General features: G+C 36.6%; 1 protein-coding gene across 1 annotated transcript in view; it reads right to left on the bottom strand.

Annotated features, from left to right (window-relative positions):
- The window catches only part of LOC121429721 (solute carrier family 2, facilitated glucose transporter member 5-like), a 45,473-nt gene extending 28,098 nt beyond the window's left edge, over positions 1-17,375 (bottom strand). The window contains exon 1 of the mRNA XM_041626911.1: positions 17,131-17,375. Coding sequence (XP_041482845.1) covers positions 17,131-17,217 — 87 coding nt within the window. The 5' untranslated portion in view covers positions 17,218-17,375. The remainder of the gene's footprint in view (positions 1-17,130) is intronic.
- Positions 17,376-18,343: the final 968 nt, after the last annotated feature.

Here is an 18,343-nt window from a genome sequence, read left to right as displayed (position 1 = left end):
AAGAAAGAAGAGCCTCCTCCCACACCCGTACCAGAGTTACGGAGTTAGGCTGTCCCGTCGGTGGATTCAGGTCCATCAACATCTTGAGGTTTAATCTTTCCAGGGGGCAAACGTGTGTGTTTGAGTTTTGTCAGACGTGTCTCAATCAGATATGATTATTTACGTCTGGGACCGACCTTTAACGTCACCATCCGAAAGACGTGACCAGGGCTCGAACCTCTGCATCAATTTGTAACTTCCCCACATAGCTTGGATTACAGGCGCACGCCACAACGCCCAGTCTTTAAATATGGTGTAGTCTTTGCTCTAGACCCATGCAGTTATTTCAAAATAGGAAATTATTAGAAACGATAAAAACAGACAAACAATATTAACAAAGACGCCACAATATCATTGATGTAGAATAACGTTGTTGTTGTTGTTATTTTGGGTTTTTAAGGCGCGTACCATTCAGATCTGAATATTTACGCCTTTTATTAATTTGACGTTTTTGTGGTATGCCTTATCACAGGGTTTTATATTTTGGGAGATGCTGGTGTCTAAGTTTTTAGATTAATCTTTTGCTTAATTTGTATTTTAAGAGAACTGGATGTGGAGTAAAGACAACTCTCTAAACCCAAGCATTTTAACTGGGTTTAATTTTAAAGATTGGTCTTAGCTTTGATTTTTTATCTTATAGATAGCTGGGTCTAGACGAAGGTCTAAGTATAATAATAATGTTATTCAACAGGAATAAGAATATGACAAAGTATTATGTTTTTAAGATTGTTTGAATTAATTTCTAAATGACTGGGTCTGGAATAGAGACAACGCTCTAAACATGTGCTTTTGTACTTGGTCTTAATTTGGAGGATTGTTGGTTCTTAGATTCGTTGTTGGGGGTTGGGTTTTATTGTTTTTTTTTATTCTTGAAATAATTGTGTCTGGAGGAAAGTCTACAATCGATCTCCATGTTATTCCACAGTAGTTAGATTATTGGGTATTTGTTTAGACAATTTTATTTTTAAATAATAACCAAGTCTGGAAAATGGACGTTTTCTTTGCAAATGCATAATTACAATGTTTTGTAAGGGTCTTAGTATTATTATACAAAAGAACCTGGGTGTGGGGAAAAGACACATTTTTTTACTGGGTGTAACTTTTGAAAACTGGTCTGAGATTTCATTTTCTTTTTTAATTCATTTCTTAGATAATGATCTGGAGGAAAGAGTACGTTTTACAACTCATGTTATTCCAAGAGAATATGATAGGGTCTTATGTTAGAAGATTTTTTTTGTAATTTTTGTAATGATTAGGTCTGGAATAAAGACAACATTCTAAACCTCTTTTTAAAAACATGTTCTATGGTTCAAGGGTTGCTTGGTATTAGATTTGGAGTTATTTATATTTTTACTCTTAGCCTTATTTTGAAAAACAAATGACTGGGTCTGGCTGAAAGACTACGCTATATGTCCATGTTATCCAGCATTAATAAGATTATGGGGTCTTTATACGGTTTTTGTTGTTGTTGTTGTATTGTTATTTACAATTTTTGAATAACAGGGTTTGGAGAAAAGGCTAAGCTCGATTTTCTTTTTTTCCACTGGAATATCATTATGGTATCTTAGTTTGGACTTATATTATAATTTTTTAAATAACTGTGTCTGGAAAAAAAAACTTTGGACTTACATTATAAATTTTGAAACTACTGCGTCTGGAAAAAGACTTTGGACTTTTGTGCTATATGAAGGCATTACTATAGGGTTTTAGTTTTTAGTTTTAAATAACCGGGTCTGGAGAAAAGACTATGCTTGATTCTCAATTTACTCATAGCGCGTATATTCACAATATGTTCAGTATAATTTAAAACAACAACAAAGACTTTGATTCCACCAGTTTTAATTAACTGGGTCTGGAGAGAAGACTAAGCTCGATTCTCATTTTTATTCCACCGGAACATCATTATCGTATCTTAGTTTGGACTTATATCATAATATTTGAAACAATCGGGTCTGGAATAAAGACTTTGGACTTATATTATTATTTTTTAAACAACCGGGTCTGGTGAAAAGACTTTGGACTTATATTATCATTTTTGAAACAATCGGGTCTGGAATAAGGACTTTAGGCTCATATGATTATTTTTTAAACAACCGGGTCTGGAATAAAGACTTTGTACTTATATTATAATTTTTGAAACAACCGGGTCTGGAATAAAGACTTTGGGCTCATATTATTATTTTTGAAACAACCGGGTCTGGAATAAAGACTTTGGATTTATATATAAAATTTTTTTAAACAACCGGGTCTGGAAAAAGACTTTGGATTTATATTATAATTTTTGAAACAACCGGGTCTGGAGAAAAGACTTTGGACTTATATTATCATTTTTGAAACAATCGGGTCTGGAATAAAGACTTTGGGCTTATATTATTATTTTTTAAACAACCGGGTCTGGAATAAAGACTTTGGATTTATATTATAATTTTTGAAACAATAGGGTCTGGAAAAAGACTTTGGATTTATATTATAATTTTTTAAACAACCGGGTCTGGAGAAAAGACTTTGGACTTATATTATCATTTTTTAAACAATCGGGTCTGGAATAAAGACTTTAGGCTCATATGATTATTTTTTAAACAACCGGGTCTGGAATAAAGACTTTGTACTTATATTATAATTTTTGAAACAACCGGGTCTGGAATAAAGACTTTGGGCTCATATTATTATTTTTGAAACAACCGGGTCTGGAATAAAGACTTTGGATTTATATTATAATTTGTTAATTAACCGGGTCAGGAAAAGAGACTTTGCACTTTTGTGCTATATGAACGCATTACTCTACGATTTTAGTTCAGAACGGATTTGCCAAAAATCCCTTCAAATTTATTACATTTGTGGGTAAAGTCATTATTACATTTGTGGGCGATCAAAAATTATTACATTTGTGGGTAAAGTGCATTATTACATTTGTGGGTGAAATTATTACATTTGTGGGTAAAGTGTTATTACATTTGTGGGCGTTATTACATTTGTGGGTAAAGTGTTATTACATTTGTGGGCGTTATTACATTTGTGGGCGTTATTACATTTGTGGGTGCAACACCCCCCCCCCCAGATCAAATTTAGGGGGGAACACGTCCCCCCCCCCGCTTCCGCCGCCTATTCATGCGATTGTCACGACTATTCTGATACGATCGCTACGATTAGTCCACGATCAAGTACGCCGTTTGAATCGTGGCGCAAGTCCGCGTCCGTGACATAACAATTAAATATCGCTGTACTTGTTTAGGGGTTCAATTCAGGGAATATTGCCAACTGCAAGAGTATCGTTTTAGGGTAAGGTAGGGTAGTGTAGGGTTTCACACGCCATAAGGGCTGCAATTCAGAATATGGAAAATATTTTGTAATAGGGTGCTTTTCGAAACCCCATGGTCGCGCATGGTATCCACTCGTCAATGGATCGAAGTGCCCCCCCCCGGGCGCAAATAGATAGATAGCTAGATATATAGATAGATAGATGAATGGTATTTATTGTGATAAAAATTCAATTAGCAGCCAAAGGCTGAATTACATGAATTTGTACAGTTTAAAATTTCAGTAAACAAACAACCAAATCAGTAAAAAATTAAATAACAATGTATACTAATGTATAATGTTGGAAAGGGGATACAAAAAGAAAAGTATACACAGGGAAAAGTAATGTCAAAAGCAGGAAAGGTGAAAGGTTAGGAGTAGACTAAATGTATGTACATGTACCTTTAACATAATGAACATTTTAACATAAATGTATATTTAACCAATGTTGAATGAATAACAATACATGTAGATTAAAGAGTGGGTTGTATGAAATAATACTTGCTTTTTTAGAAAAGCAACAAACGATCGAAGCTATTAATTAGGGTCAAACAGTGTCTAAACCTCGGTAATCTAATCTGCTCGCATAGATGTACAAACATGAGCACGATCATACCATCAGACGGTGATACCACTACCGCACCCTGTCTTTACATACCAAAATCGTTGTAGCAAAAAGAGCATTTGCAAATATCAAAGGCGGCTTCGAACATACGTAGGGCCTACGTACACGACAAAGGTGCCTTGTGCTTCTTTAAAGGTCAAGTCCACCTCAGAAAAATGTTGATTTGAATCAATAGAGAAAAATCAGACAAGCACAATGCTGAAAATTTCATCAAAATCGGATGTAAAATAAGAAAGTTATGACATTTCAAAGGTTCGCTTATTTTTATCAAAATAGTTATATGAACGAGCCAGTTACATCCAATGAGAGAGTCGATGATATCACTCACTCACTATTTCTTTTGTTTTTTATTGTTTGAATTATACAATATTTCAATTTTTACGAATTTGATGATTATGACCTCCTTGCCTGAAGCACGAAATGTTAAAATAATGGAATTTCACGTGTTCAGGGAGGAATGAAACTTCATTTCACATCACAATGACGAGAAAATTAAAATATTTCATATTTCATATAATAAAATACAAAAGAAATAGTGAGTGAGTGATGTCATCAGTTCCCTCATTTGCATACCTCCCTTTCCAGTTCTCTTGTTTATATCCCCAAAGTTTCCAAAACCTGGTGAAAGATCATTTGTTTACTCATCCTCGAAGCTATGGAATAGCCTCCCTCATAACATCAAACAGTGCTTGACTTCTGAAACTTTCAAAAATTACCTCAAAACATTTCTGTTCAATTCTTCTTAATTTCTTTTATATTTTCCTAAAAAGCGCCTTGAGCACTCTACAGAGTGGATTTGGCGCGATATAAGTCTTAATTATTATTATTATTAGATGTGTATCGAACTGTTTTGTGAAAAGAAGCGAAACTTTAAAATGTCAAAACTTTCTTATTTTACAACCGACTTTGATGAAATTTTCAGTGTTGAATTTTCCCTTTTTATTCAAATCAAGTTTTTGTTTTGGTGGACTTGTCCTTTAAAAACGGAAATCTTATGAATGTGTTGCCCGCAGGAACCCATATCTTTAAAGCCTCTCCATTCAGTAAACATATTAAAGGAGAATGAAATCCTTGAATCATTAGTTTGTGGGAAAATAGAATATCGGAGAAACAATCACTATAATGAAACTTTGAGAAAAATTAACATTCGAAAGAAAGTTTTGAGCATTCTAATGTTTATATTACTAATGTTATCTACCCTTGGCAGTTGATTCGACCAAAATGTCTTACAACCCATTACTAGGCATATAATTTCATATCCACTTAGATAAATTATCAAGTCTATCAATAGATCTGGTGTTGTTTTCATGGGAGGACGTGTAATTGAGGTTTCATGAAATATATCACGGACAGACTTAGAAATGAGCAAGAATATAGGCCTAGATTTTGGGTGTATTTATTTCATGGACAAGAGGGAAGCATTGTTACTTGTAATTCTTGTGACATCACAAATCTATCAATGCATGAATCTTTGTCGCATTGCCGATGAGAGGATGTCCGTATATATATATATATATATAGGCCTATAATTCAATAGTTCAGAACTTTCCTATATTGCTTGTCCAATTGCTCCCAAACTTTCATCGGTCTTCTTCTTTTATTTTTCTGTTTTACATTACGAGCTACCTTGATACAATTACAAAGGCTTCATCATCATAACGAGTCACGACCCTGGTTGACCTATTATTGTCGACGAGAGCATAAAATAATGGCGTGACTGGGCGAATTCTTCATTGGAATGTTCTCTGCGGAGCTAAAAAGGGGGAGAAGGTTGTCACTCTTTTGACTGAGCCGGTGTCTTTAAGGTTTTTCAAAGAAAAGAAAAGGGATTTACCTTTACATTAACATGCCAAACACGGCATATAGAGTTATGCAAGAAGAAAAAATAAGAGTCAGAACATGGTGTAAAAGAAAACTCGTTACTACAAATTCGCGAGCGAGCACAAAAAAAATTTAACATTATTCTAGTGTGAAAGATAATATCTACTTTCTAAGAGGAACAAATTCATTTTTCACCATTTCCCCTTTATTTCGTTTCTTATTCATTTCCTTTTCTCGCCCGTGTACTGCAAAAAAATATATATTTGAAATTACGCAATAAAAGTATTTATAAGTTTGGCAGTTTTAAGTGATTTAAAATCTACTTATTTTCTTTGCATCCATTCTACTCAAATAAATTAAGTTACAACAACCAAATTAAATTAAATAAAAACAATCACTAAAATATGTTTAAAACAAAAATCAAATGGGGGAGTAGACTATTGTGATTCGAACCCCGGGGGCACTTCCATTCACGAGTGGATACCATGCGCGACCATGGGGTCTCGAAAAGCACCCTAAGCACGTCAATTTCCATATTCTGAAATGCACCCCTTAACAAGTATTGGCGTGCGAAACTATGGAAGCTTAAAAGTGCCACCGAGATGTTGAGATAATTATCTCGGGAAGTCGACATCTTGATAGCAAAAGATAAGATGACGAGATCCTGGATCTCATCATGTCGACATCTTTTAGAAGAGATGATGAGATGACAAGATCCCGGATCTCATCATGTCAACATCTTTTAGAAGAGATGTTGAGATGACAAGATCCCGGATCTCATCATATTGACATCTTTTAGAAGAGATGATGAGATGACAAGATCCTGGATCTCATCATGTTGACATCTTTTGGAAGAGATGATGAGATGACAAGATCCCGGATCTCATCATGTTGACATCTTGTAGAAGAGATGATGAGATGACAAGATCCTGGATCTCATCATGTTGACATCTTGTAGAAGAGATGATGAGATGACAAGATCCTGGATCTCATCATGTCAACATCTTAAGAAGAGATGTTGAGATGACAAGATCATCTCATCATCTCATCATCTTTTCTACAAGATGTCAACATGATGAGATCCGGGATCTTGTCATCTCAACATCTCTTCTAAAAGATGTTGACATGATGAGATCCGGGATCTTGTCATCTCATCATCTGTTCTAAAAGATGTTGACATGATGAGATCCAGGATCTTGTCATCTCATCATCTCTTCTAAAAGATGTCGACATGATGAGATCCAGGATCTCGTCATCTCAACATCTCTTCTAAAAGATGTTGACATGATGAGATCCAGGATCTCGTCATCTCAACATCTCTTCTAAAAGATGTTGACATGATGAGATCCAGGATCTCGTCATCTCATCATCTCTTCTAAAAGATGTCAACATGATGAGATCCAGGATCTCGTCATCTTATATTTTGCTATCAAGATGTCGACTTCCCGAGATAATTATCTCAACATCTCGGTGGCACTTTCAAGCTTCCATACGAAACCCTACCCTTAACAAGTATTGGAAACAAAACGATACTCTTTTCAAATATTCCCTGAAATGAACCCCTAAACAAGTACAGGAATGTTTTATTGTTACGGGTCCTTCGGTCGTCGGCTTTACCTAGTACGACCCCACCTTTTACATCTCGCGCAAATCGGAATCTAAACACGAAGTGTTGGGGCAAAAAGGACATCCTTTATAAAACATTTTAATTTTGTTTTATCATCCCCGCAAATTCGACCCTAAACACATAATTTTCCTAGCGAAATGGATACCCTTTTTCTCATTATTTTTGTGTTTTTGACACAGTTATCACGTTACGTACGTAACGTGCCCTATCGTGAAAAAGACATCCTTTTTACGTGTTTTTTTTTGGTCGCGCATGGTATCCACTCGTCAATGTAAGTGCCCCCCCCCCCCCCCGGGATTCGAACGTCCGCTCCCTCATCGTCCCACTTTCAGTGGCATCATTTTCATCTTGGACTTGGACATCTTTTATCCAAATATTAGACTTTACGTATCTTACCTGTACGATTTGTACTGACATTTATTTTTTACACGCGACCGGTTCACCCTAACAAATAAGACAGTGAGAATTATATTTTCTGAAAACCTAAAAAGAAATATGAAATTTTCTGACGAGTGACTATTTGATGTTGCTCTTTCTTTGATTTGATAAAAGAATAAAACACTTTGCACACCCTAATCCAAAAAAATTTCAAACACAAATAGATATGACAGTTATTCAAAATATAACATTTACTTGCTCTAAATGAATATTCAGGTATTATTTGAATAAGGCGTTATTTACAAGTACATTCAACATGATTTTTGAGTGATAATTATCTTTGCATAACTGGAGTTAGATTTACTTAATCGAAGCAAGCTAGCAATACGTGTATTTTTGTAAATGTATATTGAACCCAAATAAATCAAGTAAATTAAAAGACAAGCTAAATCTACTGAAAAAAAAATCGAGAAATAATTACAAATAATAAGATTTACTTAGGCCAAGTAAAAAAAGAAAGTAGTTGATCGTCCTCGCGCGCATCTGTTTTGGCCGCCGCATGGAAATTTTTGATATTTACTATTTTCAAAAATTGGCTAAAAAAAAAAAAAAAAAAAAATTGTGATGTTCCTTTTTTGATGTTCCCTTTTTCATTGCAGCATCAGTTTTCTTGATGTTTACTATTTTCATGGCTGCAAAATAGCGAAAAAAACACAAAATTAACGAGCGATTTGCTCTCATGTGCTTTGGGATCTCTCTCGCAACTTCAAAAACAATTGCAAAGTCCGATATCGCCGTAACTGCAAGAAAGAAAAAAATATCTGATTTGGTTTTCTATTGGAATTTTGAAGATACCATCATAAATTAGCAAGAAAATAAAGTTTGCAAACTCGGGGAAGATCACGTATTTCTTCATTTTTAGCGGATTTTCGGGGACCCCGCTTCCTGAATCTGAACTAATCTGTCGCATGCTTTGGAAATATGGAGCAGAAAAATCAATTTTAATGACGTAAATTTGTATTTCGGCGGGGTTTTTGGTGAGTGATAGCACCTGTAATTCGATGTGTGTTACGGTGATTGACTGTGCTTGTTGTGACTCTAAATGCATGACTTGTGTGCTGGAATGAAGTTATTGACTGTGCTGGCGCAACATGTGAATTTGTGAAATGAATTGAATTTTCTGCCCGATTTTCTGGCGAGTTTACTAACGTCAGCAGGCAGTGCATTGAATATTCAAAAAAATAATTTCAAGTGGGTTATTCTTTATGAAGATTGAAAATCATTAATGGGATTCCAAGAAATGCCAATTCAGTTCAAATTTGATAAATTATATTCTTCCTTGAGCTATTCAATTTGATGGAAAATTGTAAAAATTAGTAAATAGATCTAACACTTACACTATACAGTTACAAACATGAAATAATAAACATTATGTGAACAATTAATATTTAATTCAATCATCATTTAACATTTGATATCAATTAAAAATGAATAAAAATTGAACATTATTAAACAACATGTAGGCTAAATGAATATACAAGCAGCTGGAAAACTGCGATGCGAAACCATGCCCAGAGCTAAAAAAAAGAGATTGGCTCTGGAAAACTAAACATGGCTCCGTGGTAATAAAAATGACCCCACCCCTATTCATTTTTGTCTCACCTGCATAGCAGAGTGAGACTATAGGCGCCGCTTTTCCGACGGCGGCGTCGTCAACATCAAATCTTAACCTGAGGTTAAGTTTTTGAAATGACATCATAACTTAGAAAGTATATGGACCTAGTTCATGAAACTTGGCCATAAGGTTAATCAAGTATTACTGAACATCCTATTAGAGTTTCATGTCACATTACCAAGGTAAAAGGTCATTTAGGGTCAATGAACTTAGACCATGTTGGAGGAATCAACATGGAAATCTTAACATGAGGTTAAGTTTTTGAAATGTCATCATAACTTAGAAAATATATGGACCTAGTTCATGAAACTTGGACATAAGGTTAATCAAGAATCACTGAACATCCTGCATGAGTTTCACGTCACATGACCAAGGTCATTTAGGGTCAATGAACTTTGGCCGAATTGGGGATATCTGTTGAATTCCCATCATAACTTTGAAAGTTTATGGATCTGATTCATGAAACTTGGACACAATAGTAACCAAGCATCACTGAACATTTTGTGCAAGTTTCAGGTCTCATGATTAAGGTCAAAGGTCATTTAGGGTCAATGAACTTTGGCCGAATCGGGGGTATCTGTTGAATTACCATCATAACTTTGAAAGTTTATTGATCTAGTTCATTAAACTTGGACATTAAAGTAATCAAGTATCACTGAACATCCTGTGCGCGTTTCAGGTCACATGACCAAGGTCAAAGGTCAATGAACTTTGGCCGAATTGGGTTATCTGTTGATTTACCATCATAACTTTGAAAGTTTATGGATCTGATTCATGAAACTTGTACATAAGAGTAATCAAGTATCACTGAATATCTTGTGCAAGTTTCAGGTCACATGATCAAGGTCATGTGAGGTCAATGAATTTTAGCCACATTGGGGGTATTTGTTGAATAACCATCATATCTCTGTAAGTTTATTGGTCTAGTTCATAAAAAGTTGACATAAGAGTAACCATGTATCACTAAACATCTTGTGCGAGTTAGAGTAGTTTTCAAAGTCAGCACTGCTGCTATATTGAACTGCGTGATGCAGGTGAGACGGCCAGAGGCATTCCACTTGTTTACCTTTACAATATATAGAATAATGTTTAAAATCATTAATTTTACTTGACATGAACGTGTTTTTTTTACAATACGGCCGGTATACAGTATAAATACATCAATAGATTTTTATCGCATAATACCGGTACATTTTCCAGAGATTTCCAATCAATTGTATGTATATATATTATGAATATACATTTCTACTCATTTATTATTAATATTGAGCATGCATCGATCACATATTTCAAGCTTGACATGGCCTGACAACCATTTGAATAAAAAATAGCAAAAAAAATAGTAAATAGTAAGGACCTCCCTCATCACTGATGTCAAAAAACGGGCCGAGAAAATGCCTCCTTGTTTTTAAAAAAAATAGTAAGATAGCAAATAGTAAGGACCTCCCTCATCACCGCTCTCGAAAAACCCGGACGATCAACTACTTTCTTTTTTTACTTGGCCTTATATACATCAAGTGTTAATTACCAATTCAGTGATTTTTTTTTTACAGTGTGGAACTTTAGGAGGGCAAGATACCCCCACCACCCCGTATCTGTACGCCGGTTACCTCGGAGAAGTTGGTTGTGGCTACAGGGATCCATAAAATAAGGGGCTCAAATATTTTTCAGAATTTGCTAAGAACTGAAAACATGGTTCTCGATCCTCAAAAATGGAAGAAAATTCCACCTCCGCCTCCCCCTTCTCCTTCCGGCCCCCATGCATGACCTGTCAAACAAAAAAAAGCTTAGAACTTCTTTTTTTCTAGAAGGTCACAACTTTGGTCATTATAGACTGTAAAATGAAATCGGACAAAGGGGGGGGGGGGTTATCAGTGGCTCAAAGGGAACGCGATTGCGCCGAAAACAATCCAAGAAGTCAAGAGAGAGAGAGATAGGAGGAGGGCCGCGAATTTCTCGTTTCCCGATTGAGGCAGGAAAGGGCAAGCGCAGAAAAACAATATTTTTCAAGTCCAAATTTGAATGAAATGACTCGAAGTCCATGAAGTCACAGCTTTGAAAATAAATACAACAGCTTATTTAACAGAACAATGATTACATGCGAGGTTATATGCAGCGACTGTTGGTGTAATAAAAAAAAAGTGAAGATGCCATTTGGTACATTTTAATTTATTATAGACCATCTGTCGATCTGCTTAAGTAACAAGGTTTGACTTTCAATGTATATTTGCATTAATTGCAGATACATAATCGTTCACTGATACATCCATGTTTTACAAAAAAAGGTACGACTCAATGGCGTAACGACACTAAATTATAGAGGGGACAGACATGGCAGATGGGGCAAATTCGAGAGTGTGCAAAAGTTTCGACCTCAAATTTACTACAAAAATAATAATTTTGTGAGCTAGATTGTGATATATTTATATTGTTTCAACCCATTTCCTTTCCTTTTGAATTCTCATTTTTTCTTGGTCTTGAATTTTGGGGGACTGTGCCCCCCCCCCCCCGGATATTTTAAGCACTTTTGCAATCCTGAATAGGATGCATGGGCTAATATATTTTAACAATTAATGCGAACACAAATCGCGAGCCGAAATTTTTAATAAACAGCCATGAAAAGGGGATTTTTAAGTAGTTTGTTATGGAATTATTAGAGGTATACATTACTCACCAATCAAGATGCATGCGCACAGGACTAGCTGATCAACAGGTTTTGACAATCAAACCTTAAAAGGGATATTTTTAGGATTTTATGGAACACAAGGAGAGAAAGTAGGTACTTGACAAATCAAATAATGCAAGCGCGCAGGACAAGCTAAACATTTTGATACATTCAGACAATAAAACGGACATACAGAGCACTTTTTTTTCAAAATCAATTTGTAAATAAAAAAAAAATTAATGAAAGCTCGATGTCCGAGCTGAAATATGTTTTGTATGATGACTTAAAAACTTTTAAGCTCCATATCAGCCTATTGAGCAGGATATATATCTCATCGAACATGCGATACGAGCGCGAAGGGCGAGCAAAAATTTTGATATGACAGATATTTTTTTACTTTCCAGGTCTCCCCTTCACCTTTTTTTATTCACTCGTCTTCAGCCTCTTTTTCCTCCCCTCTTTTTCCCTTTTATCTTCTTCCTTTCCCATTTTTCTTCTTTTTTTTGCTCTGCCAAGGGGGGGGGCCTCGGGGCCCCTCCATCCGCCTATTGCGCTGATTGGGGATGGGGGCAAGAAAAATGATTTAGCTCCAAAATGAAGGTAATTTTGGTAAAATTTCTACGTTTTAGCATACCGACTGGATTTCTATGGAGCGTTGCCAAAGGTTTGTAACATACGAAGCACCGCAAGAAAAGGTATTGAAGCACCTCCAGCGCCCCCGCTTATTACTAGGTTCCATAGGCGCCGGAAGCGGGGGGGGGGGGCAGGGGGGGCACTTGCCCCCCAAATAAAATTTTTTGGGGGGCAAAACGAGATTTTGCCCCCCCCCCCATGTGCCCCCTAAAAGTAGAAAAATGATAAATAATTTAAGGACAAAAGTAAACGATGGAGGCACTTTTCTGCCTAAAAATTGTCATTTCCATTGTCAGAAATGAAAAAATTTCGCCCCTGACGGGGCAATTACATATCATAGTAAGATCGCGTCTTTTGACGAACATGTCCCTCTGTGAAACATACCTTTGATAAGCCCCTTTTCCATCTTATAACTTATGATTGTGCTCTCTCGCGTCGTCCGTGTATGTAAATGTACATAAATATATGTTTCTGAAAGGATATTGCATGAAAAATGTAATTTCTGGTATTTTGAGTCAATATAAGCGTAATACGTAATTTAGATTTAATTTTTTGATACATTGAGTATAATTCACTGAGCAAAATGCTGAAAATCTCATCAAAATCGAATAACAAATAACAAAGTTATTGAATTTCAAAGTTTAGCAATATTTTGTAAAAACAGTCTCCATGAATATTCATTAGGTGGGCTGATGATGTCACATCTCCACTTGTTCTTTTGTATTTTATCATATGAAATTAGGTTTATTCAAATTTTTTCCTCCAAGAACTAGAAAAATTGGATTGACAACTGAGTGCATTAGATATTTATTGCTGCAACTTATTTCATTATATATAAAGGGGATATATTATTCACACAAGTTTATGAAATAATGAAAAAATATGATTTCATATAATAATATAAGAAAACGGGAAGTGGAGATGTGACATCATCAACCCACCTAATGAATAATCATGACGACTGTTTTCACAAAATATTGCTAAACTTTATAAACTTCAATAACTTTATTATTTGTTGTCCGATTTTGATGAAATTTTCGGCATTTTGATCAGTGAATTCTACTCTATGTTTTAAGATATAAATATTTTCAGCCCGGAACAACCCTTTAATTATTGATCAGACATGAAAACCACATTCCGATTCGACCGTTTTGCGTGTTGATTTCATAGGTTCTTATAAATTATGATTATAGTTTTGTTCAATTCTCATGAAATTTATTTTGAATGCTCTTAGAAACGCAACTTTTATACTCCATTTTTACACAAAGTCCTTATCGTGGGGTTGCCACACCCTCTCCCGCTCGATCGCTTCCGTATCTCACGCTGTCAAAAATATTGTGCCCCCTTCGGGATTTTGCCCCCCCCAAAAAAAAAAAAAACTGAAAGTGTTCCGGCGCGCCTGCTCGCTTCCATGGCCCAATAAATGCATCATGATTCCGCCTCGATAGGATGAGAGCATAGAGATATTAGTATAATATCTCTATGGATGAGAGCGATTTTTACGCGCATTATTTTTCTTTCATTCATGATGAAGTCTTTAAAGATTTGGGTTTTTTTCTTTTCTTTTTTTTTGTAAGTGGGATTGCACCGCAGGGTCTGCACACGATTCCGTTACAAATGTGCTTTTGACATGATTAGATGTGCTGAAGTAGTGTACAGACAAGAAAATAATTCCATTCCATTTCGATTCAACCCCGAAGTGCAACATGTGATGGCCGTTATTCAAGAACCATTGTTATATGATGTCAATGATGTCTCGCTAAAAAAAAATTGCAAAGAAAAATTGGATGGAAGCAGCGAAGCGGATCCGTGCTTTGACAACAGACTGCGAGCAGGGGAGTAAAAATGATCCCGTTCATTATTCCAGGGGCCTTGTTTAATTATCTACCCTTTCTGGTTCAACGGTAATACATAAATATAATTAGAGCATTACAGATCTTAGCAGTGCTAATGTACTAGTATCGTGCTCATATAATAAGGACCAGTTTATTGGTAAAATCACGGATCCTACTTCTATTCCTCGTAGTGTCATGGTAAACCACACACTTTCCTATTACTTATGTATGGTGGAGAGCTCTTTTTCCCCCTTTTGCCACCTTAATGAAGAATATTACTATGAATTCAGTTTTATTTTACATCAAGTTTGTCTTTCTGCTCTCGTTAGGGTTGTAAATTAAACGCTGCGCAGTATGAATAATACCAAGACGGTATCAAGACTTAAAATCTGCTACCGATGATAGGGAAAAGACAAATCAATATCATATTCCGAGACGTAACCAGAATTAATAAAGGGGCACATGATGTGATTCTCGCGAATCTAACGATTAAAGAGTCATTTCTGCAAAACAGGCAGGCATGAAACCATGTAGACTACATTATTTATGGGGAACACACGCACATCCACACACCTGTCTCCCCCACTGCCAATTTCACACGCACAAAACAAGACGAATGGTAAACATTTATTTGGAGTGAAACTACATGGATGCTGCCAAGGCTAAACAAATTAGGTTTGATGGCGGGGAGCAAAAGCCTTTATGCGTGGGGGGGGGGGTGCCGCAACCAAATCCGAAATGAAGGTCGAAAAATGGCGAGGATTAGGCATAGCACGGACCTACTGGTGTGAGCCAAGAATTTTAGGGGGCTCGATATGGCGTATCACGTAAATTTATTATTTTTATGCGAGCGAGCGAAAAAATATTGACATTTTCATTACAATTAATAAAAATCAAATTTTACGGTAGATTTTGACATAATATACAGACAATAATATCATAGTTTACCCTTTTCTCTTTCCTTTTTCTTTCCTATTCTTTTTTTTCTTGGTAGTGAAAATTTTGAGGGTATAGGAGAAGATGAAGAAATAGAGAAGAGAAAAGGAGGAGGAAGGGATGCGGAAAAGGAAGAAGAAAAGAGAGTAAACATGAAGAGCTCGAGAGGAAGAAGAGGGAGAAGAAGAAAAAGGGAAAGAAGGAGAGAAAGAAAGAAAGAAAGAGCAACCGAGAAGATGGAAGGAGGGGAGGGGTGAGGGAGCATCTAAAGGGAGAAAATAAATTTCCACCTGTTTTCTCCCATTTTTATTTTTTCCCCGTTTATGACCAAGGTTCCTAATAAAAACCTACCCCTCTGGGCTGAGAGCGAGAGCAACGTCACATAGCCAAGCCTCTGACACGCCCCAGCGCAGCTCATACCACTCATTCATCTCAGACCATGAATGGCTGGAGTCTATTAGTCTGCAGGCACAGACCCTGATTGAAACTTTGATCAGCAAGTGTGTTTCGGCCCAAAGACTAGCACATACAAAATTTACTGATTCAATTTCAATACACAAGGCATGAGTAGGCTGCACATTCAGACCCTTAACTCGAGCGAAGGGTTTGCACAGTAGACTAGGAGTCGCTCTACACATTGGTGGTAATACTTTGCGCCATACATTCAAAATTAGATTGATAAAAATAGGAAGTGTGGCCAGGTAGAGAACAAGTAATATGGATGAAAGCAGGATAGGTATAATAAGAAGAAATGTGAAAAAATGTATACATGCATGTATAGTCATGGTAGTGGTGGCAGAAGTACTTATGGTTGTTTGCTCGAAGAAGGTCTTCAACAATGACATATTTAATAGTTGGAGTCAGGTTTGGTTGGAGTTGGAGACGGTTTTGAATGAGGTGGGTGGGGGACTATATACAGCCAGGCAAAAATTAATGAACACCCTCTCCCCTTTATACTCGTTGTTGGTGGTAGTATCTACTTGGTAGTAGCAGCAGTAGTAGTAGTAGTAGTAGTAGTAGTAGTAGTAGTAGTAGTAGTAGTAGTAGTAGTAGTAGTAGTAGTAGTAGTAGTAGTAGTAGTAGTAGTAGTAGTAGTAGTAGTAGTAGTAGTCATGGTAGTAGTATACATGGTATAGTAGTCGTATAGCATGTAGGTGACTGATATCTCGAGATCTCCTTGGTAGTAGTAGTAGTAGTAGTAGTAGTAGTATAGTAGTAGTAGTAGTAGTAGTAGTAGTAGTAGTAGTAGTAGTAGTTGTTGTTGCTGTTGTTGTTGCTGCTGTAGCTGTTGTTGTTGTTGTTGTTGTTGGACTGACCGGGGACTAGGAACAGCAGGTAGGATGAAGAGGAGGAGGAGGAAATAGAATTTCATCACGTATGCGGCCAATTCGATTGTAAATTCACGAAATATTCAATCACGCTGGAGAATATTAAAGGCTCACGGTCACAATTTCTCAATGAGCTAAACCGCAAAATAAAAACAGAAACACTAGACTAGTCATGCTAGTCTTAAAGATGTGTCCCGTTCATCCGAGACAAAAATTGTAGCTGTACGACCATTTGAAAAACAAAAAAAAATGAAACAAACAGTCAACATACCTCATTGAGTTTTACACCTTCAGTTCCTCCCACTCTCTGGTATTTTACATCTTGTGTCGGAGAGACATTCTCATTTTTATCAGCCATTTTGGTGAAAATACGCCACGTTGCGTTGTTGTTATCTCGTGTCGGAGGATTCAACTGATGATCAAAGCGCGTGGAGTGGTACTTATTGTACAGGGAAATTACCCTCGTTTATTGTTGTTAGGTTGTGTCTCGCTTTTGACCCACGCGCGCGTGCATGTGTGTGTAGCAAATTAATTGGTTTACCTGCAGGGAGGCAACGGTTGTATGTATGAGATGGTGGGGGGGGGGTAGTAGGGGTCTGATGACCTCATGAATGAAAGAGAACCCAGTCTGTGCCGAGCTCGTACGTCGTCCGTCCAGGGGCGGTCGACGAAGGGATTGACTAGTCTGCTGTGCAAACCCTTCACTCGAGTTAAGGGTCTGAATGTGCAGCCTACTCATGTTTTGTGTACTGAGGCCCCCTCTGAATTGAAACAGAAATTTTTTTGTATGTGCTAGTCTTTGTGTGGAGACACACTTGCCGATCAAAGTTTCAATCGGGGTCTGTGCCTGCAGACTAGGGATTGAAGGGGAAGATGGGTGCTGATGGGGGTATGGTTATACTATATCCCCCCCTCCCCCCTCGACCTCTCTCTCTCTCTCTCCCTTATTAACATTGTGGATTATATGCTATTAAAAGAGAAGTTCGCCTTGACAAAAAAGAAATGCTGTTTTTCTGTAAAAATGGCAGAAAAATGATCAAAAATTTTGCCGATGCTTTTAATTAGAAAAATCTGTAAAAATAAAAATAAAATTCTAATTATTTGATTTGTGACGTCATATGTGAGCTGCCTTCCTTCCGTATACCGAATAGTAAACATCAATGAAATGTCGTTTTTTCAGAAAATTGAAAATGTGTTTTTTTTTTCCTGGACCTTCAGTAATGTTAATAGACAAATCATTTCACACCCTTTCCTAAAAAGAAAACAATAAATACTTTACTAATGTACATAGAATTAATGTAAAAGTTAACATTTGATTTTTTGCATGTTAACCCCCCCCCCCCCCCACCCCCTCCCTAGCACACACGCACACACTTGCAGAACCGTTCTACAGCCACTGGGCCTTGTCATGAGATTCGAACCTCCGAACTCGTTGTTCGAAAGTCAGATGGACTCTATCCAGGTGATCAACAGAAGTGTGATGG

Source organism: Lytechinus variegatus, chromosome 16 (genome assembly GCF_018143015.1).
Source record: "Lytechinus variegatus isolate NC3 chromosome 16, Lvar_3.0, whole genome shotgun sequence".
Taxonomy (NCBI): domain Eukaryota; kingdom Metazoa; phylum Echinodermata; class Echinoidea; order Temnopleuroida; family Toxopneustidae; genus Lytechinus; species Lytechinus variegatus.
The sequence above is the reverse complement of the archived record's forward strand: the minus strand, read 5'-3'. Positions and strand labels throughout refer to the sequence as shown.